The following is a 23,784-nucleotide window of genomic DNA, read 5'->3' on the forward strand; positions in this document are numbered from 1 at the left end:
TAGACTGGGACACTCAGATGTTTAGGACGGGTGGTAGGGACAGAGCATCGAGTGACATTATACTGAGTGAACTATCCGAAAATTACCTCGAGCAATTAAACAGAGAACCGACTCGTGGAGATAACATCTTGGGCCTACTGATAACAAACAGACCCAAACTTTTCGACTCTTTAAGTGCAGAACAGGGAATCAGTGATCATAAGGCCGTTGCAGCATCCCTGAATATGGAAGTTAATAGGAATATAAAAAAAGGGAGGAAGGTTTATCTGTTTAGCAAGAGTAATAGAAGGCAGATTTCAGACTACCTAACAGATCAAAACGAAAATTTCTGTTCCGACACTGACAATGTTGAGTGTTTATGGAAAAAGTTCAAGACAATCGTAAAATGCGTTTTAGACAGGTACGTGCCGAGTAAAACTGTGAGGGACGGGAAAAACCCACCGTGGTACAACAACAAAGTTAGGAAACTACTGCGAAAGCAAAGAGAGCTTCAGTCCAAGTTTAAACGCAGCCAAAACCTCTCAGACAAACAGAAGCTAAACGATGTCAAAGTTAGCGTAAGGAGGGCTATGCGAGAAGCGTTCAGTGAATTCGAAAGTAAAATTCTATGTACCGACTTGACAGAAAATCCTAGGAAGTTCTGGTCTTACGTTAAAAAAAAAAACAGCGATCGTGTGAGACCCAACTCGCTTTATTTGTTCATGAGACCCAGAAAATATTAGATACAGGCTCCCAGGTAGATGCTATTTTTCTTGACTTCCGGAAGGCGTTTGATACAGTTCCGCACTGTCGCCTGATAAACAAAGTAAGAGCCTACGGAATATCAGACCAGCTGTGTGGCTGGATTGAAGAGTTTTTAGCAAACAGAACACAGCATGTTGTTATCAAGGGAGAGACGTCTACAGACGTTAAAGTAACCTCTGGCGTGCCACAGGGGAGTGTTATGGGACCATTGCTTTTCACAATATATATAAATGACCTAGTAGATAGTGTCGGAAGTTCCATGCGGCTTTTCGCGCATGAAAAAAAATAATGCTGTAGTATACAGAGAAGTTGCAGCATTAGAAAATTGTAGCGAAATGCAGGAAGATCTGCAGCGGATAGGCACTTGGTGCAGGGAGTGGCAACTGACCCTTAACATAGACAAATGTAATGTATTGCGAATACATAGAAAGAAGGATCCTTTATTGTATGAGTATATGATAGCGGAACAAACACTGGTAGCAGTAACTTCTGTAAAATATCTGGGAGTATGCGTGCAGAACGATTTGAAGTGGAATGATCATATAAAATTAATTGTTGGTAAGGCGGGTACCAGGTTGAGATTCATTGGGAGAGTCCTTAGAGAATGTAGTCCATCAACAAAGGAGGTGGCTTACAAAACACTTGTTCGTCCTATACTTGAGTATTGCTCATCAGTGTGGGATCCGTACCAGATCGGGTTGACGGAGGAGATAGAGAAGATCCAAAGAAGAGCGGCTCGTTTCGTCACAGGGTTATTTGGTAACCGTGATAGCGTTACGGAGATGTTTAACAAACTCAATTGGCAGACTCTGCAAGAGAGGCGGTCTGCATCGCGGTGTAGCTTGCTCGCCAGGTTTCGAGAGGGTGCGTTTCTGGATGAGGTATCGAATATATTGCTTCCCCCTACTTATACCTCCCGAGGAGATCACGAATGTAGAATTAGAGAGATTCGAGCGCGCATGGAGGCTTTCAGTCAGTCATTCTTCCCGTGAACCATACGTGACTGGAACAGGAAAGGGAGGTAATGACAGTGGCACGTAAAGTGCCCTCCGCCACACACCGTTGGGTGGCTTGCGGAGTATAAATGTAGCTGTAGATGTAGATGTAAATATTTTAATTTTTATTTTTTTTTAAATATGTGATTGCCATATATATGAGAAGTTCAAAACAGTTTTTTAAAATAATTTATCTTGCACCTTTACTGGATCGTGGCCATTTTTATTTGTATGCACACAATGATTTTTTAGTCTGGAGACATTAGCGAAAATTTGAATATATCTGCACTGGGTTAAGTTACAACATTGCAATTGACATGATTGTTTTTAGAAAAGTGTCTTCTACACCATTGTCTATTACACAAAATACCCTAAATTCAAAAATAACCAGTCAAAATGACCTCCAAAGTTTGGTATCCACATTTTCAAAAATCCACTTTTTAGGCCCAAAAATAACAAAGGAGGAGTGATTTATGAGTGTCTATTTTTTCCTATAGTTAGATATCATACACTGCTAGCCTCAAATGCTTTTTAATTTTTTATGAATTTTTGAAATTGGAAAAGTTTCATTTTTTGTAAAGCTTGGGGCTAGTTATCTCAGGTGGGACTGAATATGAAAATATTATTTTTGCACAGTTTGGTATGATAGCAACGTACTGTAAAAATTTCAGCGTTGATATCTGACTGAACAAAAATATGAATTTCTGAAAATGAGGAAATAATTCACCTTACTCTACAACTGATCTTATGGCTGTCACCTATTTAAATGGTTTATTCTTTCAATGTAATAAAATTTAATTGTGACATATATTTAGTTTACACTATCAACCAATATTCATTTAGTTTATTTATTTGTAATAATGCAATATTAAACAATAGGAGCTTTCGCTTTCGTCCTATGGTAATAAAAATGCCCATTTATGTTTAGGTTTATTTCAATAAAGAAGTACATCATTGCTGGGTGTGGCATTGTTGTAATCAGTCTTTTTTGAAACCTCTGTTAGAGTGGATGTACATCATCGAGAGTGTGAAATGTGTTATGTGCTTTGTTCTGTGTGTAATTTGTAATTAATTTTGAGAGCTTAACTGTAATGCAATAACATGTATGAACAGTTATCTGTTGGACAGATAGCATGTGAAGTGTGCCACAAAACAGTTTACGGTTCAGTTTCAAAAAACTTGAAAAATGTCAATGACGTGGATGAAGTTAGACAAACTTTGTTTAAATTTAGAGGAAGTTCATCTGTAACATCAGTGTGGGAGTATCATGAGAAGAAATATATTTTGAAGTACAACCACATTTTTGGACGAAAGTGCTGTGATCCACATAAAGTTCATAAAAAAGCCTATTGCTAAAGGTTTGAGGGAAATAAAACTTGAACATTTTTCCTTGTTTTGTGAGAGTGAAACAGCTTCCCAAGTGAAACGTAATGTGAGTCCTGGAAATTCCCCTGTGCCCAAATTGTTACCGGTACTCAAAAATATTTGTTGTGAATCTAACACTAGTATCAAGTAACCTTGTTAATGACATTTATATTCCCAATGAGGAAGCTGTTAACATATTGGATTTTGCTTGTTCTAAGTTAGACATATCTCTGCTTCGAAAATAATAAAATTAAGTTGCAGAAAAAGAAAAGCAGCTATTGAAAATAAGGTACAACAAATTTCAGACAAAATTAGAAAATTCAATAATACATATACCAACATTATTTCTAAAGAAGAAGAAAACGTACCACCAGCATCATCTGACACTGAATATTTGAGCTTAATAGAGAAATTAAAAATTAAATTTTAAGTTTGCTCCCTGACTCATGGTCAAGAGAAAAAAATAGTTCATAAATTCAACGTTACTCATCGTTTGGTTAAACCAACCCGAAAATTAGTGAAAGAGCTAGGCATTCTTCCAGTTTTAGGAAAGAAGAAAGGAGAGTAGGTATAAGTGAAGGAACAATTAAAAAGATCCAGCAGTTTTTTGAAGATGATGAAAACAGTAGAATGTGCCCAGGTTGCAAAGATAGCAAAAGAATTGTTATAAAAGCAGAAACGATTAGTGCTGTCAAATTTAAATGAACTTTATGTAGCTTTCAAAAATTCTCATCCTGAATGCAAAAATGGAAGGTCAAAATTTTGTGACCTCTGCCCTAAGTGGTGTATTTGGGCTGGATCCTCAGGGACACACTACGTATGTGTTTGTTTATATCATCAAAATGTCAAACTGATTATTGTGGGTGCAAAACTCAATGATCTTAACTACAAAGAGTTACTAGATTTAATGTTCTGTGACACTAACAGTTATGTCTGCATGATGAGTTTGTGTAATAAATGCCCTGGTAAGGAAACCGTTATTGAATTGTTTCACGAATGTGATGAGAAAATGCCAGACAGTATTACCTTCAAACAGTGGGTCATCACTGACAGGGCAGAAATGATAACAGTAGTTAAATCTCAGGAAGAATACTTGGAATCTTTAATGGATAACTTACAGAAACTCAAAAGTCACCACTATGTTTCTAAAATCCAAAGTAAGTGTTTGAAGGACAAAAAAGGACAACTTCATGAAACTGAATGCATAGTGCTAGCTGATTTTGCAGAAAATTTTACATTTGATTCGGGATGCAATACAAGGGTACCACTGGGTCAGTGACCAGGCATTTATTCTCTACTTTAAAAATGAGAAAGATGAAGTTTGCAGTTCTTCGATTTGCATTCTAAGTGACTACTTGGAGCACAACACTTTGACTGTACATGTTTTTCAAAAGTATGTAATAAATTGCATAAAAGAAAATTTTCCCAAGGTTGAGAAGCTGATATACTTTTTAAATGGAAGTGGTAGTCAGTATAAGAACAAAAAGAATTTTTCGTATCTGTGCAACCACAAAGTAGACTTTGTATTAAAGGCATTACCTATTTTCCGATGAAAAAAGAGGAAGTGGTTCTGCATATGAAAACAACACTTCAAACCGACTTGAAAACTGTGTAGCAATAAAAGGAACAAGGCATTTCTACAAATTCCTTGTCATTGCAGAAAACTTAGTTTGATGCTATGTAACATCAGAAACCGAAATTTATGAGGATCATTGTGTCAGTAAAATTATATCTCTGTCTTTAACGTTGAATGACATTGTGGCATGTTTGTATGATGGACAGTGTTGGCTTGCAGAGGTTGAAAGAATAAATTTGGAAAACAGTGATGTTTTTGTGCATTTTTACCACCCTGTTGGCCCAAGAACATCATTCAAGAAATATACCAGTGAGAAAGTTTGGATACCAATGAACAATGTTTTAAGGGAACTTTCAGTGCTTTAATTTACCACAGCAACTGGGAGGTCGTATTCTGTATCACAGAAGCTATCTGAAGAAATAAGTGTCTTTAACATTTACCACCAGGTTTAGGAACAGTCGCATCTTGAAGGATGTTAATTGAAAATATTTATTTTAAGTATGTCAAAATAATACAAATGTTAATTTCAGTGATGATGTTTCCACTTCTTGTATATAATTCAGTACCTTACTTCAGTAATAAATGATTATATCCTGCCAATATCACACATGAATAGGCAACAGCCATAAGATCAGTTGTAGAGTAATGTGAATTATCTCCTCATTTAAAAAAATGTATATCTTTGTTCACAGTCAGATATCAATGTTGAAATTTTTACATCACATTGCTATCGTTTAGGTGTACAAACTGTTCAAAAATAATATTTTTATATTCATTCCCACCTGAGATAACTAACCCCAAACTTTACAAAAAATGAATTTTCAAATTTCAAAAATTCTTAAAAAATTAAGGAAACATTTGTAAGTGTTCTTGCTCTATATGAGGCTAGTAGTGTATGATGTCTAACTATAGGAGAAAAAAATAGACTCTCATAAATCACTCCTTGTTTGTTATATTTGGGCCTAAAAAGTGGATTTTTGAAAATTTGGATACCAAACTTTGGAGGCCATTTTGACTGATCATTTTTGAATTTAGAGTATTTTGTGTAATAGACAATGTTGTAGAGGACACTTTTCTCAAAACAATCATGTAAATTGCAATTTTGGATTGACCCCATGTAGCATTGTTCCAGCATCAGTCTGTGATGCATCAGTAGCATGTTAGAAGTGAAGTAGTAACCACCAGTTAACGTGTTAATGATGCCTACAAGTACTCGTTGTTGCTTGTACACAGCTGAAGCAAGATTTAAATGATTGACGAAGCAGAGAACATTGGAAACTGTGTAGCAAGGAGAAAGTAAGATGTGAGCTAGTGTTGTATTTGCAGTTGTTGAAAAGCAAAATGTGGCTTCAAGAAATGAATTGTAATTGCTGGGCATTTCGCGTCCAAAAAGCGAAGCATCGAAACCTCGAAAAAAGGCTCTGCAATTATTGTATGTGACATCACCAATTTTAAAGCTAATCGGCGATGACCATCAAGATTTTTTAGTTGAAATTAACTGGGCTTCTGAAGGAAAACTACCATTGCTCAATGGCTTCCAGGTAATTAGGAGGAAAATGTAGTGTATTTTCATTGCTACATGATAAATTAGCACTGTGAACAGTCCTCTATATCATTGCAAAAAATGCCAGTCTGTTTTGAGATGGCACTTCACTACACTCTGAATAGGAAATTGGAATCCAGCGTCATGATATGAACTGGCAGCAATGTGAATCAAAGGTGTACGATGACGGTGTGAGTAACTAGCAGTGGATGAAAGCTACCACTTTACGTGATATTTAAAAGGGAAACCAATTCTGAAAATATCAGGTGGAAGAGTGAATCCAAAAGGGTGGATAGCCGATTACCTTGTGGTTGACTGAATGACTTGCATTTGACATCGCCCCAGTGTATTACTGAATTTATGTAACTTATTGATCCTGGACAGCTTTAGCAGACATACCACTTAGAAAGCATGAGACAAGTTACAAAAAAGGAACAATGACTTGGTTATTATCTGTGGATACCTAACATCCATCCTGCAGCCACTAGATGTGTGTACAAATCACTGCTCTTAAGCAGCAATATACGCAATGGATGGCCACTGAAAACCCAAGTTCATGGCAAGTGGAAAATCAAGCAGCTGGATTTGTCTCAGATTTTTGAGGAGGTGAAATGTGAATGGGACTCTATTCTGCTACCACTGGTGGAAAAATCCTTTAGAAAACATGGTATCGCAAACTCAATGGGCAGAATTGATGGCAACACTCTACAGGAAGATGGCAATGACAACAATGATTCGTCTGCTGGTGATGATGATGAAAGTGCTGATGAATAGAATCATTATGTTAGAATAAATTTTTGGAAATAGAACATAAGTTAAAGCCAATATTACTTTTTCTCTCCTCCCTTAAACTTAACGTGCGCAGATTACTCATGTACACTGCATGTGGTAGCTTTCATTATAGTTAAACACCAACGTCGCTTCTGTCCATGCGAGAAACAGATAGAGCAACGTAAATCAGTTTATCCATAGCTTGATAAAAAGAGACATAACATTTTGTGTATATGTTGTTGTTATATTGGTTGGTAATATGATCTGTCAGTCTTTAATTTCATGATGGGTGTGTAGTTGTTGTCATATCCAGCTGTTTATATTATTTTCTTGTCCTGCATGTGAAGCATGTTGCTGAATATTCTACAACTTCAGAATAGATTATGAATAAATGCCAGCTCCAGTTGCACTTTTTTGTTTATTTTGAAAACCATGACAGCTTTTGCCCCAGGCTACTATTCAGTAGTGTCTGTCATGAATCCTGAGGGGAAAAACAGAACATTCTGTATTTACTTAGGAGGCCAGACATATATTACAGGATGGTGATGACCTTGGTGGTTGAACCCAGCCGTGGATTTTAAAACAAAAAGAAAAGTGCAGCTGGTACTGACATTTTATTCAAAAGCATATGTTAAGTTTAGAGGAAGCATAATAAAATTCAGTTTCATTTCAGTCAACACAGTTTTTGTTCTGATTTTCAGATTTCAAGCCAATTCTTTGAATCTGTTCCGGATCTACAGCAGCACATTTTAGGAATTATTCTGGATTTGGGATATGAAAGTGATGCGCCAGATGTAATATCTGCTATAGCACATTTGTGGAAAAGAATTACTCTTGATGCACGGCTGATTGTTGCTGAACTGGACAACATGTATAATGCGAAAATATGCACACCACCACCAAATACAAGGAAGAAAAGGTAACATTATAGTGCTATTGATTTAAAATTTAAATATTGTCTCTTTGATAATCTGACATTCCACGGCCTGATCCATAGAACACCAATTTTGTTTCTCCTGATAGCGATGTCCTCCTGAGTAGTCCCTGTCTGGAGATCCAAATGGGGGACAATTTTACCTCCGGAATATTTTACCCAAGAAGACACCATCATCATTTAACCATACAGTAAAGCAGCATGCCCTCGTGAATGATTATAGCTGTAGTTTCCCCTTGCTTTCAGCCGTTCACAGTACCAGCACAGCAAGGCTGTTTTGGTTGATGTTACAAGGCCAGATCAGTCAATCATCCAGACTTGCCCCTGCAACTACTGAAATGGCTGCTGCCCTCTTCAGTAACCACATCTTTGTCTGGCCTCTCAACAGATACTCCTCCGTTGTGGTTGCACCTATGGTACGGCTATCTGTATTGCTGAGGCACACAAACCTCCCCACCAATGGCAAGGTCCATGGTTCATGGGAAGGGGGACTCTGCTGGTAATTTGGTTATTTTCCAGAACAATTTTCTTTATTTCTTCCAAGTTGTCATCAGTAATTGATATGCTAAGACATCCAGGGCAGTTGTTGTCTTCAGAATCTTCTCGAGCCTGTTTGAAATGTTTATATCAGTTGTAAATTGTTGTTTTACTCATAATAGATTCGCCAAAAGCCCTAGTCACCATTTTGAGTGTGGTGCTGCACTTATTCAACTTTTCAAGCAAAATTTTATGCAAATTCTTTGATCTATCTTTTTCACAAGTGAAAATTTGCTGAGCACTCAAAAACATGTATAACCTTTTCAACTGTCAGCAATAAACTAAATATCCGGAACAGCAGAAAATGCAAATATACATCAGGAACTTGTGAACAGTGAAATCAGTGGTGTTCTGTAGATCAAGATTTTAAACATGGCTGTAGATGGCTTACAAGAAGAATGTGTGTGCAAAGAATATCACTTTGAAAAAAGTAATGAATGTAGTTTGTACAATTAATAAGATACAATAGCATGGACTCCAGCAGTGCCAATCAGAGAACTTTCGTGAATAAATTGATGGGTAGCAAAGAAGTTTGTTTTATTAAATTATTAAAGGCAAGTGCAATGGCTTAGTAGGTGCTAGTTGTTAAAGCGATTTGGTTGAGATAGATATGAATATGGAAATGAGTAATGTGTATGTTCCAGAACATAAGTCTGATTCAGCCGGCCATCCGAATTACTTAACGCTTCACGTCAGGGAAAGGACCTGTTGATTATGTATTTTATCGGCTGTATGGCATTCGATATGAATTTTCACTTTGGAAAGAATCAATTGGACAAAGGAAATTTAACTCATTTTCCAAAATTGACTTCATCGAAGGACTCTGGCATTAACTAACAGATTTAAAATGCTATCCACCTATTCTACATAATCTTAAGAAATGTTTCTAGTTTTGAGTTAACAATGTTACAGCATTGCAGAATGATTTTAATCTTTCCTCTCCACATTTGCATGACATTCGCTTTGATCTGCAGCTTGAAGTACTGTAATTAAATTGTAGCATGACACAGAATATAATGACAAGTTCAGTAAAAAGAGAAACATTCCAGACTTCTACAAACACTTCCCTCAGTACTGATTCCATGCTTACACAAGGCTGCTACAGCCATACTGTTTTTTACTTTCCATTGACGTCTGTAAACTGTTTTCAACAGTGAGAAATCATAACATGTCTTTGCGAAACTCATTTTCAGACCCACAATGCACGTGAACGCCCTTGAATAAGGAAAAAAGAATGAAATGATTGAGGGTGCGAGAGTTGATTAAAAATCATTACATGTGTAATGTATGATTAAGAAATATGAGAAATCTGTACTCGCGTAATATTTAAATGATGTAGTAACATTATGGTTTTACTGATGTGAGGTTATGCAGTGGTTAACACACTGGTTACACATTCTGGAGGATGACGGTTCACTCCCACATCTGGCCATTCCAATTTATGGTTTTTGTGATTTCCCTTATTTGCCTGGGTGGTTCCTTTGGAAGGGCATGGCCGATTTCCTTCCCCATCTTTGACATCATCCTAACTTGGGCTCCGTCTCTAATGATTTGGTGTAGAAATACTTGGTGTCCACTCTGAAGTTTTCACTTGGCTCTCCCCTCCCTACCCTGTGCTGTGATGATGGAGAAGATGGGTACAGTACTCGCAGCTGGCAGGCCTGTGCTCAACGTCTACTCAGGGGGCTTATTGGCTATGAAGCTCTGTTCTAAAGCTTTTGACACGTTCTTGCTTTCCTATCACACTTCAGTTTGATCTTGTGTCTTTATTCACTGATTATCAGGGTCTTGTGTGATTTCCACATGGAGACATCTATTACATTTTGTTAATTATTCTGCTTCCAATTATCTATTTCTTTTAATAACAGCACTACTTTTTTCTGCACATTTCCACTGTCCACATTTTTGCATCACAATTTGTTTTTCCATCATGCTGAATTTATAGTGAGAGAAAGTTTATGTTTATGTGTATCACTAGCTTGTCTATACAGAAGTCTTGCACATGTCTTCAACAGCAACTTTATCTGTTTGGTTACTCTGTTTCTATATTTAATTCTTAATGCATGACTGAAAAGTAAGAAATTAGACCAAGTTGCAAATTGTAATCATGTTACTGAGCTGTTATTGAGAAAAAACATTTGTTTGTTTTCTGTTTTGTATTTTGTAGGGTTATAAAAACAGCTCCATCCTTGGAAATTCTCAAGACGTCAGCATGGAAGCGGGGTGTTACTTTGCTTGAATTAATTCAGAATAAGAAGAAGTTGTATTCTGTTCACCATATTTTACCTGTGCTTTTTGGAATACTCCAGCGGTAAGCAATTAGAAATTCAACTTCATTGTACTCTTATTATTGATGCGATATTCTCATCGCAAATTACTTTGCATATATATCTGATGTTTTAAATATATCTAAAAACACAGCCATTATATTAAAAACACAGATGATGTGACTTACCGAACGAAGGTGCTGGCAGGTCAATAGACACGCAAACAAACACAAACATACACACGATGTTTTAAATAAGTTGATTGTAGCTTCTCTCCTCAATATACATCTGAAAAAATAAAAGCAAATAAATTTTATGGAAGAGTTTTAACCAATAAGGTAATGGTTGCCTTCCCTCAGTTTTTTATTTATTTCATTTTTATCCTGGAATTTCTTGAATTGAAATATTACAGTAATAAATGTTTCATTGCTACTCAATCACCTTCTCAGTTACTTGTACTGCTTTGATATGATACAGGACAGACAAGTAATAGCAGTAAATAAGGTGATGCCAGAGAAGTGGTGGGTAACAAAAGAAATCTCTCAATTCGCCGATGAAACAAGGAAGTACAAAAATATTGAGTAAAAGAGAGGAAAGCTGCCTTATAAGCCATTTATAAATGAAATCAGTAGGAAGTGAAGAAAGCTACTGCGAAAGGCTTCAGAAAAATGCAAAGAAATAGTTATTGAAAGGACAGATTCAGCATATAGTAAACTCAAAACAATTGAAGTGCAGTGTTGAAATGTAGTGTAGTGCTACTTACACTAGTATTTACTCTGTACAGTGATTATCTTCAACAGAATCCCTCTTTGATTTATATTTGCTCTTTGTTTTGTAATTTTTCTGTTGTTTGATTCTCTGTAAAAACATCAAATCTGTTGCTGGATAATTTTGAATTTTGCAGTGAAGTGAATTTATCAAACCCGCAACAATTGGTGACCCCGACATGCTATTCAGCGGTCACTGACACCTATTACCATGCCGCGTCGTGCCGTGTAAGGAACATTCAGATCAACAGTGTTACGCTTCTTTTGCATTGTCTTAACCATAACTCTGCAATGTTAGACCTTCTATCAACTGCAGACGTCCTTGTAGGTTCAGAAATCAGTCTCAGAATGGTAAAATTGCTATCGTTTTGGCAGCAGAATCCTGTCCTGTGGTGCACTCAGTTAAAAAGCAAATTCGTGCTAGAGCATGTAACTGCAGCCGACAGAAAGTATAGTTCTGTTGTTGCAGCACTCAATGAAGATACATGGCTGTGGAGGTGCAAGACATTCTGGCATCACCACCAAGTGGGGCTCGCACTCCATCGCAGCTACTGGGACACCTGCGTTTGTTAGCGAGCAGTGCCATTAATGAAGAAATCCTGCGGAATATTTGATTAGTGTGCCTGCCGCCTGACATTCGGTTCCATGATCACAACACATTGGCAACTCATGCTAATGTTAAACTTAGGCCTGCAATGCAAATTTGAGTGGCAATTTGTCATAGCAGACATAATGCACCCCATAGTCGGAGTGGACTTCCTATTGTTCTATGGACTTCTGTCTAATCTATGTCATCAGCACCTCCTTGATACCACTACCAACCTGGTAAGCCAAGGATGAGTATGTTGTGCAGTGCAGATGGTAACTGGTGACTCTCCATTTGTGGAGCTCCTCAAGCAGTTTCTAGAGACCTCATGCCAGACGCTTACACCTGTGCAGCACTTGACAGTGCACTATATACTAACCAAACCAGGACCACCACATTATGCTTGGGTGCACCACCTGACACATGAGAAACTGAAAGAAGTGAAGCAGGAATTATTGTTCATGCTTACAAAGGGAATCTACCGCCCATTGAGCAGCAGTTGAGCATCTTCATTGCATGTCGTCCTAAAGAACAAGAAAGGATGGCGTCTATGTGGAGGTTATAGACAATTCAATACCAGAACCATCCCTGACAGGTATCCGATACCACAGATCGAAGATTTTCCATTCAACATGCTTGGTAGCCCATTTTTACTACGTTGGATTAAGTGTGTGCGTTCTACCAAATACCTGTGCCATCAGATTTCAACACTAAGACTGCCATCCCCACACTGCTCACGTACTCTAGAATGCCTTTTGAACTTTGTAATGCTGCCCCACTGTTACAACAATTCATGAATGAGATTACACACGAGCAACATTTTTGTTTTAAGTACATTCATGGCAGTTTGGTCATGTCAAGCTTTAAGGCAGAACACATGTTGTACTTATGGCAAATTTTCACTCGTCTTTATGCACAAAATCTGCTTATCAGCCTGTCGAAGTTCATCTCTGGAGCAGCTGAGATTCAGTTCCTAGGCTTCACTATCAATGCTCAAGGTATACGACCGCCACAAGAGAAAATCGAAGCTATAGTTAATTTTCCCCAGCCTCTAACAGTTAGAGAATTACAACTGTACTACTTCACACAAAATGGTAAGGTGAGATGGGCTACAGAGTGGTGCAGCAGCTGTCATCGTACAGAAACTGGATGGGAGCAGAAATGATTAGCAAACACATACATACAGTAAACAGGAGTTTTACTTAACTTACAGTTTTCTCCAAGCGTTACAAAGAAACTTTACAAAAGAACAAACAGGAACAAAGTCTAGCTGTTCCAAGAAACAAACTAAGAGTGTCGTGCAGTGTGAGGCTCCCGCTACTAATGTGTGAGTGTACTGTCGAAGGTTGACTGAGGCTGAAGACTGCAACTGAGACTGGGCCTTGTAGCTACCGCCAGCCATCGTATATCACGGCAGCAGATGGCACTCATAGTCAGAGCCACTGAAGCCATGCCTCAGCGGGTGCACATGATTGAATCCACCAGTTCCCTGCATGGCCATAATTAGCATTTGTCAGAAATGTGCAGTTCTGTTGCCAACTGTGAGATGCCAGTGAGGGTGGTATTGTTCCATGACACCACAGTTTCATTCGCAGTCATGCCCTCCTGGATGCACAGTTGAATGAAATTTTGCATGGTGCACAAAGGCCAAAGAACAAACTACTGTGGAGTTGCAAGGCAGAGTTAGCATTTACCAAAGTGAAGACTGTTATCACAGAAGCTACTCTGTTAGTGCACCCAGTTCCTCAGGTGCCTTTTGCTCTAATGGCCAACACACGTGCCAATGCAATTGGTGGTGCAGTGCAACAGCAAATAGGTGAATACTGGCAGGCTTTGGCTTTTTACAGTCAACATTAATTGCCATCACAGTGAAACTGGTCCACTTAATGTTTGTGAACTGTATGCCACATATGCCTGCATTGAGAAGTTTCACCATGTGTTTGAGAGATGGCAGTTCACCCTAGTCACGCACCACAAGCCACTAACTTATGCTTTCCACCAGCGTCCAAAGAAATCATCACCACGTCAGCTGCTTCATCTAGTCCATATCAGACAGCTCGCCACCCGTGTAGTCTTACATCGAGGGAGATTTGAATGTGCCAATGGATGAAGCAATCATTGTTACAGTTGATTTCTGAGCTCTCATCGCAGCACAACAAGCAGACAGTGAGCAGTGAGACTTTTTGACGCAACCTTCAGGCCTACAGCTCCATCGTGTTACAGTATCACTGTCAGACGTGCTCATGAGGTTGCAACTACCAAACCGCAGCAATTTGTGACTTGACTTTCAGCAGCAGGGAATCACCTCTGGTCATGGCCTATGGCTTCCTGGATTATGGGGCGCTATGAACATAGTGAGGCAAGCTTTTGTCTGACCAAATATGGACAAAGATTATAAGGAACATGTGCACAATTATATGGTCTGCAGAATGAAGTTGGCCGGCATGTCAGGGCACCTCTTGGCATGTTCGTTCCACTGAACCGAAGAGTTGAGCATGTGCATCTGCACATAATCAAACTGCTCCCACCATCAGAATGATCTATGTACTGTCTTACAACCATTGATCACTTCACACATTGGCAGGGCATGTTCCATATGATTGACATTACCGCCAAAGCCATGGTGACCACATTCTTTTGGGGATGGATCACCCATTTCAGTGTACAACTACAAGATACAACAGACCAAAGAAGGCAATTAAAGTCTTACCTTTTCAAAGCACTCACTGTTCTACTTGGTATGAAGCATATTAGAACCACAGCTTACCACCAGGCAGCAGATGGCTTAGTTGAGTGAATGCATTGGCAGTTGAAAGTCTCTCTTCAGTGTTGCATTTGAGATGTGGTGTTACACAAGGATGTTCAAAATTAAGAGGAACAATAAGATAAGAATTGAGGTTCTCTCAACAAAAGGATTATGTGGGAAACACTAACTGGAAGAATGGACTGGATGAGAGGGATGATAGGATGTGTGTTAGGGTGTGATGGGATAACTTCCTTCGTATTAGAGAAAGCTGGAAGGTAAACATGATGGGCAAGACAGACATCAGAATATATAGAACAAACATTTGAGAGTATGGTGTGCAATTTCTACTCTGAGATGAAGAAATAGTAACAGGATATCTTGTACCACTGCTGTATGTTGAGTGGTTATCTTTATATCCCTCTTGTTATTATCATATTTCAACTTTGTTACCATTGAGAATTTTATTTTCGGAGACTTCACAGTCTGTGAGAGTTTAGTATTTAAATGCCATTGTCTATTCAATTTTCTGTTAGCTGCTAGAAGTGGTTGAGAAGAAGTGAGCAAAAAGATAACATTGATCGTATTGTCCTCCTGTAAGCAAATTCATCAAAACTTCTGACATTTATACTTTGTCTTTCCTGCCAGATATTTTACAGTTGTTTTGATTCATGATAGTGGCCATTGATAATAATTATTGTTGGAGAGTAATAAGTTTTCATTTGTTGCTGTGATATTGATCTGGAAGTAGACTCTGTTGTATCAAAATTTCTTTTTATTGCAAAACACTAACACCTTTTTGTTGGCATATATTGCAGTAGTGTGGAAGACCAGTAATCATTGCTGCAAGTTTTTGGTACTAGGATTCCGTATGTATTTGTGTGCTGAGATAGACCATAAAAAGCAGAGACATTTATTTATTTATATATTTATTTAAAGCTGAAGAAGACTCTCACTTGTATGTTCATTTTCTGTTCTGTTCAAGAAATACAAAGACATCTAGACCAACTGTTCGTAGGAAAAGTGAAGTCTAAAAAATTAATCTCTCTCTTTCTCTGCATATATGTGTTCTACCATACTGTTCATTAGATTGAAGAACAACATTGTTGTCAGATTTTTAAGAAAAGAAATAATTTTACTTCATTTATGTTCTGCAGATGTCTCGAGTTTGAAGAGCAATCTCCTGTTGAATATACGAAGCAGTTGGTATTGTCATGCATTCTTAATTGTTGTCAGAAACTGTCTGCAGATGGCATACCTTCCAGTGTGACTGAGGATGAAGTCAATGTGTCATTGCTGGTGCAGTGTATTCGTGGTACACAGAATCCACAGACACATCACCATGCATTACTTGTACTTTCACAAGTTGCTGAAATGATACCAGTAAGTAAGGATCCATTATTTACAGACTAAATGTATACAAATTTCATTTACAAATAAACACAGTTTTAAAAAAATTATACTTATTAGCAATCTTAAAATGCTAAAGTATAATGTATTTGTATTGGGGCATGGGGGAGGAAATTTAAAGAAGGGATTGATAAGATGATATGTAGTGCAATAAAGGTGTCATGTATTGTTTAAGTTATGTGGAGCTAATAGTTCTGAAAGCTAGGTAATGTTGTGTACTTTAAATTTCATGTTGCCAGTCAGCTGTACTAAACATGTAGCCTCCCGAAGATTTGAACTGACCAAGAATTCTGTCTAATAGTGTGACAAGTTTCTTGACTGACTTTTTATTTTGATACAATGCTACATGATTTATATAGAGTAAAAAACTGCTTATATTAAAATAAATGATTCCTTTTGATGTTGGTTAAGAATGTATTACTCTATAGAAAATGTGAATGATACTGTAGTATCAAATGCTCATGTTTCTATCATCATTTGGTGGTTTCAGAATCCTAGTTTTATGTTAGTGTCTTGGATTCTTGTAATGCTACATATGCAGAACATAGGCAACATCCTTGACCATTTGCATTCCAGTGTAGGATCAAAAACACAACTTTGGATGTTACATCGGATAATCATCATAGAATAATGTGCTCTTGAAAATTTGTTCTTGCATTTTGTCATTAGGGACCTGTAGTCTCTTTGCCCTTGACTTCAGAACTCTACACACAACACTTCACTGTGTCCATTGCTTTAGTAGCTTTTGATATTAAAGGAAATGGCAAAGATTCTGATTCGTTCTGATCTTGCCTTCCTTTTTTTTTTATCTACCAACTATTCCTGCAAGACTTCATTAATTGCCCCCAGGGGCTCAGTGTTCGTTTGCTGGGTACAGGCATGGTGACCATGGGATTCTTGAGCAGGGGACTGGTAAGCGCCACCAGCCCTCTGTCACTGTAAGCTGTGACCATGCTTCAGCGACCTCCATGCAGCACGGCAGTGGAACTTAGTTTGTCTTAGGGAACAGGGATCTTAGCTTGACCGCCCGGATCGTGGCGATGGTAAAAACTTCTATGAAAAACCCGTCAATCCCAAGTTATGCTGCACACTGATGAGATGCATGGCTGTTGAGGTGGAAAAATCATTAGCGGGCAACTTCTGGGAAACCTGCTGCACTTCAGTTGTATAAGGCTTTCTTCGGGATGCAAGGAGTGGACCCTTATTTCCCTAAGAGTTCCTAGATAACAGAATGCAGCACGTCATTCTCAATGGAGAGAAGTCTTCCGAAGTAAGAGTGATTTCAGGTGTGCCGCAGGGGAGTGTTGTAGGACCGTTGCTATTCTCAATATACATAAATGACCTTGTGGATGACATTGGAAGTTCACTGAGACTTTTTGCGGATGATGCTGAGGTATATCGACAGGTTGTGACAATGGAAAATTGTACTGAAATGCAGGAGGATCTGCAGCGAATTGATGCATGGTGCAGGGAATGGCAATTGAATCTCAATGTAGACAAGTGTAATGTGCTGCGAATACATAGAAAGAAAGATCCTTTATCATTTAGCTACAATATAGCAGTTCAGCAACTGGAAGCAGTTAATTCCATAAATTATCTGGGAGTACGCATTAGGAGTGATTTAAAATAGAATGATCATATAAAGTTGATCGTCGGTAAAGCAGATGCCAGACTGAGATTCATTGGAAGAATCCTAAGGAAATGCAATCTGAAAACAAAGGAAGTAGGTTACAGTACGCTTGTTCGCCCACTGCTTGAATACTGCTCAGTAGTGTGGGATACGTACCAGATAGGGTTGATAGAAGAGATAGAGAAGATCCAACAGAGAGCAGCGTGCTTCGTTACAGGATCATTTAGTAATCGTGAAAGCGTTATGGAGATGATAGGTAAACTTCAGTGGAAGACTCTGCAGGAGAGATGCTCAGTAGCTCGGTACGGGCTTTTGTTGAAGTTTGAAGAACATATCTTCACTGAGGAGTCAAGCAGTATATTGCTCCCTCCTACGTATATTTCACGAAGAGACCATGAGGATAAAGTCAGAGAGATTAGAGCCCACACAGAGGCATACCGACTGGAATAGAAGGGAGAACTGATAGAAGTACACAAGGTACCCTCTGCCACACACCGTCAGGTGGCTTGCAGAGTATGTATGTAACTGCTTGTGGGACCAAAATGGATCCTCCAAAATTTTCTTTTCTTCCTCCCAGTGGGAAGGGTGGGCCACTTGTAAGTGAAAAGAGGGCAGCTATGAGAAGGTTTTGTCTTCTTATATTCAGAAAGGTTTAGAGGGCATCGCAGATACACTGAAATCTGTCAAGCAATAGCGTAATGGGAGGGTGTTGGTTGAAACTGCTAGCTCCCAACAAGTATCAACCTCCAGAAAGCTCACTGCCTTGGGGAATATGCCGTAGAAACGGAGCTCTAAAACACCTTGAACTATAACAAAGGTGTTGTGACGATCTTGTCGATATTCCCAAGGAGGAATTGAAGGATGAATGGGTTCCGGAAGGGATCATTGACATGCAAAATATATTGAAAAGGGTGGATGGGGATCTCCGAAAATCTGACTCCTTTATCCTTATCTTCAACACCACGAAACTCCCTGAGCGTGTCAAGACTTCCTTCGTCGAAGCATACGGCCATATGTCCCTAACCAAATGTGATGTTTTAAATGCTAGCGCTTTGGGCACACCACCTTAGAATGTAAGGGTGAAGTCAAGTGTGGCAAATGTGGCAAGGCCACCCATGATAGCATTGGCTGCTCCTCCCCTCCAAAGTGTGCAAATAGCTCTTGCAATCACCCTGTGTGGAGTAGGGATTGCTTTGTCTTCCTTGAAGAAAGGAAGATACAGGAGATTAAGACATTGAAACACATCATGTATGGAGAGGTCAAGAAGGTCTATAAGGCCATGCAGCCTCCCACTTTCACTACATCTTTTGCTTTGATCCTTAAAAAGCCTATTTTGAAATCCAACACTTCTACACAAATGGAGGTTGCTACTGTCAGCACTAGTACCTGCATTTCTCAGTGCACATGTCAAGCTGCAGTTGTTTCAGAGTCCCTATCCTTCCTGCGAATGTCAGGTAAAACGGCAGTTGTCGCCAGTGTGGACCTTTCAGTACCTCCAAAGATGTTGTTGTTGTTGTGGTCTTCAGTCCTGAGACTGGTTTGATGCAGCTCTCCATGCTACTCTATCCTGTGCAAGCTGCTTCATCTCCCAGTACCTACTGCAACCTACATCCTTCTGAATCTGCTTAGTGTATTCATCTCTTGGTCTCTCTCTACAATTTTTACCCTCCACGCGGCCCTCCAATACTAAATTGGTGATCCCTTGATGCCTCAGAACATGTCCTACCAACCGATCCCTTCTTCTGGTCAAGTTGTGCCACAAACTCCTCTTCTCCCCAATCCTATTCAATACTTCCTCATTAGTTATGTGATCTACCCATCTAATCTTCAGCATTCTTCTGTAGCACCACATTTCGAAAGCTTCTATTCTCTTCTTGTCCAAACTATTTATCGTCCATGTTTCACTTCCATACATGGCTACACTCCATACAAATACTTTCAGAAATGACTTCCTGACACTTAAATCAATACTCGATGTTAACAAATTCCTCTTCTTCAAAAACGCTTTCCTTGCCATTGCCAGTCTACATTTTATATCCTCTCTACTTCGACCATCATCAGTTATTTTGCTCCCCAAATAGCAAAACTCCTTTACTACTTTAAGTGTCTCATTTCCTAATCTAATTCCCTCAGCATCACCCGACTTAATTCGACTACATTTCATTATCCTTGTTTTGCTTTTGTTGATGTTCATCTTATATCCTCCTTTCAAGACACTGTCCATTCCATTCAACTGCTCTTCCAAGTCCTTTGCTGTCTCTGACAGAATTACAATGTCATTGGCGAACCTCAAAGTTTTTATTTCTTCTCCATGAATTTTAATACCTACTCCGAATTTTTCTTTTGTTTCCTTTACTGCTTGCTCAATATACAGATTGAACAACATCGGGGAGAGGCTACAACCCTGTCTTACTCCCTTCCCAACCACTGCTTCCCTTTCATGTCCCTCGACTCTTATAACTGCCATCTGGTTTCTGTACAAATTGTAAATAGCCTTTCGCTCCCTGTATTTTACCCCTGCCACCTTTAGAATTTGAAGGAGAGTATTCCAGTCAACATTGTCAAAAGCTTTCTCTAAGTCTACAAATGCTAGAAACGTAGGTTTGCCTTTCCTTAGTCTAGCTTCTAAGATAAGTCGTAAGGTCAGTATTGCCTCACGTGTTCCAGTGTTTCTACGGAATCCAAACTGATCTTCCCCGAGGTTGGATTCTACTAGTTTTTCCATTCGTTTGTAAAGAATTCGTGTTAGTATTTGAAGTTTGAGGGTATTTCGCTTGTTTCATACATCTTGCTCACCAGATGGTAGAGTTTTGTCAGGACTGGCTCTCCCAAGGCCGTCAGTAGTTCCAATGGAATGTTGTCTACTCCGGGGGCCTTGTTTCGACTCAGGTCTTTCAGTGCTCTGTCAAACTCTTCACGCAGTATCATATCTCCCATTTCATCTTCATCTACATCCTCTTCCATTTCCATAATATTGTCCTCAAGTACATCGCCCTTGTATAGACCCTCTATATACTCCTTCAACCTTTCTGCTTTCCCTTCTTTGCTTAGAACTGGGTTTCCATCTGAGCTCTTGATATTCATACAAGTCGTTCTCTTATCTCCAAAGGTCTCTTTAATTTTCCTGTAGGCGGTATCTATCTTACCCCTAGTGAGATAGGCCTCTACATTCTTACATTTGTCCTCTAGCCATCCCTGCTTAGCCATTTTGCACTTTCTGTCGATCTCATTTTTGAGACGTTTGTATTCCTTTTTGCCTACTTCATTTACTGCATTTTTATATATTCTCCTTTCATCAATTAAATTCAATATTTCTTCTGTTACCCAAGGATTTCTACTAGCCCTCGTCTTTTTACCTACTTGATCCTCTGCTGTCTTCGCTACTTCATCCCTCAAAGCCACCCATTCTTCTTCTACTGTATTTCTTTCCCCCATTCCTGTCAATTGTTCCCTTATACTCTCCCTGAAACTCCGTACAACCTCTGATTCTTTCAGTTTATCCAGGTCCCATCTCCTTAAATTCCTACCTTTTTGCAGTTTCTTCAGTTTTAATCTACAGGTCATAACCAATAGATTGTGGTCAGAGTCCACATCTGCCCCTGGAAATGTCTTACAATTTAAAACCTGGTTCCTAAATCTATGTCTTACCATTATATAATCTATCTGATACCTTTCAGTATCTCCAGGGTTCTTCCATGTATACAACCTTCTTTCATGATTCTTAAACCAAGTGTTAGCTATGATTATGTTCTGCTCTGTGCAAAATTCTACCAGGCGGCTTCCTCTTCCATTTCTTAGCCCCAATCCATATTCACCTACTATGTTTCCTTCTCTCCCTTTTCCTACACGCGAATTCCACTCACCCATGACTATTAAATTTTTGTATCCCTTCACAATCTGAATAATTTCTTTTATTTCATCATACATTTCTTCAATTTCTTAGTTATCTGCAGAGCTAGTTGGCATATAAACTTGTATACTGTAGTAGGTGTGGGCTTCGTATCTATCTTGGCCACAATAATGCGTTCACTATGCTGTTTGTAGTAGCTTACCCGCATTCCTATTTTCCTATTCATTATTAAACCTACTCCTGCATTACCCCTATTTGATTTTGTGTTTATAACCCTGTAGTCACCTGACCAGAAGTCTTGTTCCTCCTGCCACCGAACTTCACTAATTCCCACTATATCTAACTTCAACCTATCCATTTCCCTTTTTAAATTTTCTAACCTACCTGCCCTATTAAGGGACCTGACATTCCACGCTCCGATCCGTAGAACGCCAGTTTTCTTTCTCCTGATAACGACATCCTCTTGAGTAGTCCCCGCCCGGAGATCCGAATGGGGGGACTATTTTACCTCCGGAATATTTTACCCAAGAGGACGCCATCATCATTTAATCATACAGTAAAGCTGCATGCCCTCAGGAAAAATTACGGCTGCAGTTTCCCCTTGCTTTCAGCCGTTCGCAGTACCAGCACAGCAAGGCCGTTTTGGTTATTGTTACAAGGCCAGATCAGTCAATCATCCAGACTGTTGCCCTTGCAACTACTGAAAAGGCTGCTGCCCCTTTTCAGGAACCACACGTTTGTCTGGCCTCTCAACAGATACCCCTCCGTTGTGGTTGCACCTACGGTACGGCTATCTGTATCGCTGATGCACGCAAGCCTCCCCACCAACGGCAAGGTCCATGGTTCATGGGGGGCCTCCAAAGATAGAACCCTATAAAAAATCCGACACTGCCTCATTGCTGCTGTGGTAGCTTCTTTAAAGCCCTCCCAGTCTAAAAAGCAAATGGGAAACTTGCACCACAGGCAAAAACAGGCAGTAAACCATCAGATACCATCAATGTCGTTCCACTTGAGGGCTCTACTGCCTCTGCTTCAGAGCCAATAGACTGCAAAGCCTGCCCAGAGCAACCATCTTGTCCCAAGGCTGAAACTCCACCCATTGTGGGCTCCTCATCCCAGCAGAAAGACAGGGTGAAAGTACAGCACCCATGATAGATGGCTCCCATACTGCAGTGGAACATGAATGGGTTCTGGACTCATGTAGTGGAATTGAAACTCCTGGCCTAGGCATGGCCCCTGTGCTTGTATTTACCAGAAACACATTTCAAAGTTACCTATGCCGCTGTGCTACCGGGCTATGTCTTTCAGCGAAAGGATAGACTGACTGGGGACAGAGCTGAGAGAGGTGTTGCTTTGTTTGTCAGTAACGCACATCACTCTTCCACTCTTTCATTGGTTACTGACCTATAAGTAGCAGCAATTGCTGTTTATGCGGGTCAGATCACTATCTGCTCCTTGTATACACCTCCACAGGATACCATAGACTCAGAGGCTCTCACAGGCCTTATTCAACAACTCCCCCTCTGTTTCTCCTAATGGATGATTTCAATGCACACAGTGTTTTGTGGGGCTCAAACTATACTTGCCCCAGGGGTTGAGTCTTTGAGAACCTATATCTCAGGAGAGCTGTGCATCCTCAACAAGGGCATCTTCCCATGCATTTCTCGGCTGCTACTGGGTCATTCTCAGCTATCAACCTCTCTTTCTGCTCACATACCCTTGCATACTCAGTACAGTGGGAAGCAACATGACCTTCATTCCAGTGACCACTTCCCACGGTTGATCCACCTACTGGTTGGAGGACTACTTGAACAGAAGCCACCAGAATGGGTGATCAGCAGGGCTAACTGGGCACTGTTTAGCCAGTTGGCTGAGTTTGAGCACTGTCCAGGAATGGGTGGACCATATCACGTGTGTGAGCCATCATGCCCCTGACATATCCATACCACAGTCTTCAGGTCATCTTAGGAGGCAGCCTGTACCTTGGTGAATGGATGAATGTCATTCAGCAATCCGGGACAGGCGTGCGGCTCTTTGACATTTTAAATGCCAACTGACAGCAGACA

The 23,784-nt window shown here is 39.5% G+C and overlaps 1 protein-coding gene across 2 annotated transcripts in view; it reads left to right on the top strand.

Annotated features, from left to right (window-relative positions):
• The window catches only part of LOC126484124 (HEAT repeat-containing protein 1), a 271,959-nt gene that overhangs the window by 127,026 nt on the left and 121,149 nt on the right, over window positions 1-23,784 (top strand). For both annotated transcript variants that reach the window (XM_050107506.1, XM_050107508.1), the window contains 3 exons: window positions 7,696-7,913; window positions 10,633-10,776; window positions 15,986-16,211. In XM_050107506.1, coding sequence (XP_049963463.1) covers window positions 7,696-7,913; window positions 10,633-10,776; window positions 15,986-16,211 — 588 coding nt within the window. The remainder of the gene's footprint in view (window positions 1-7,695; window positions 7,914-10,632; window positions 10,777-15,985; window positions 16,212-23,784) is intronic.

The sequence above is a fragment of the Schistocerca serialis genome, chromosome 6 (assembly GCF_023864345.2).
Source record: "Schistocerca serialis cubense isolate TAMUIC-IGC-003099 chromosome 6, iqSchSeri2.2, whole genome shotgun sequence".
Taxonomy (NCBI): domain Eukaryota; kingdom Metazoa; phylum Arthropoda; class Insecta; order Orthoptera; family Acrididae; genus Schistocerca; species Schistocerca serialis.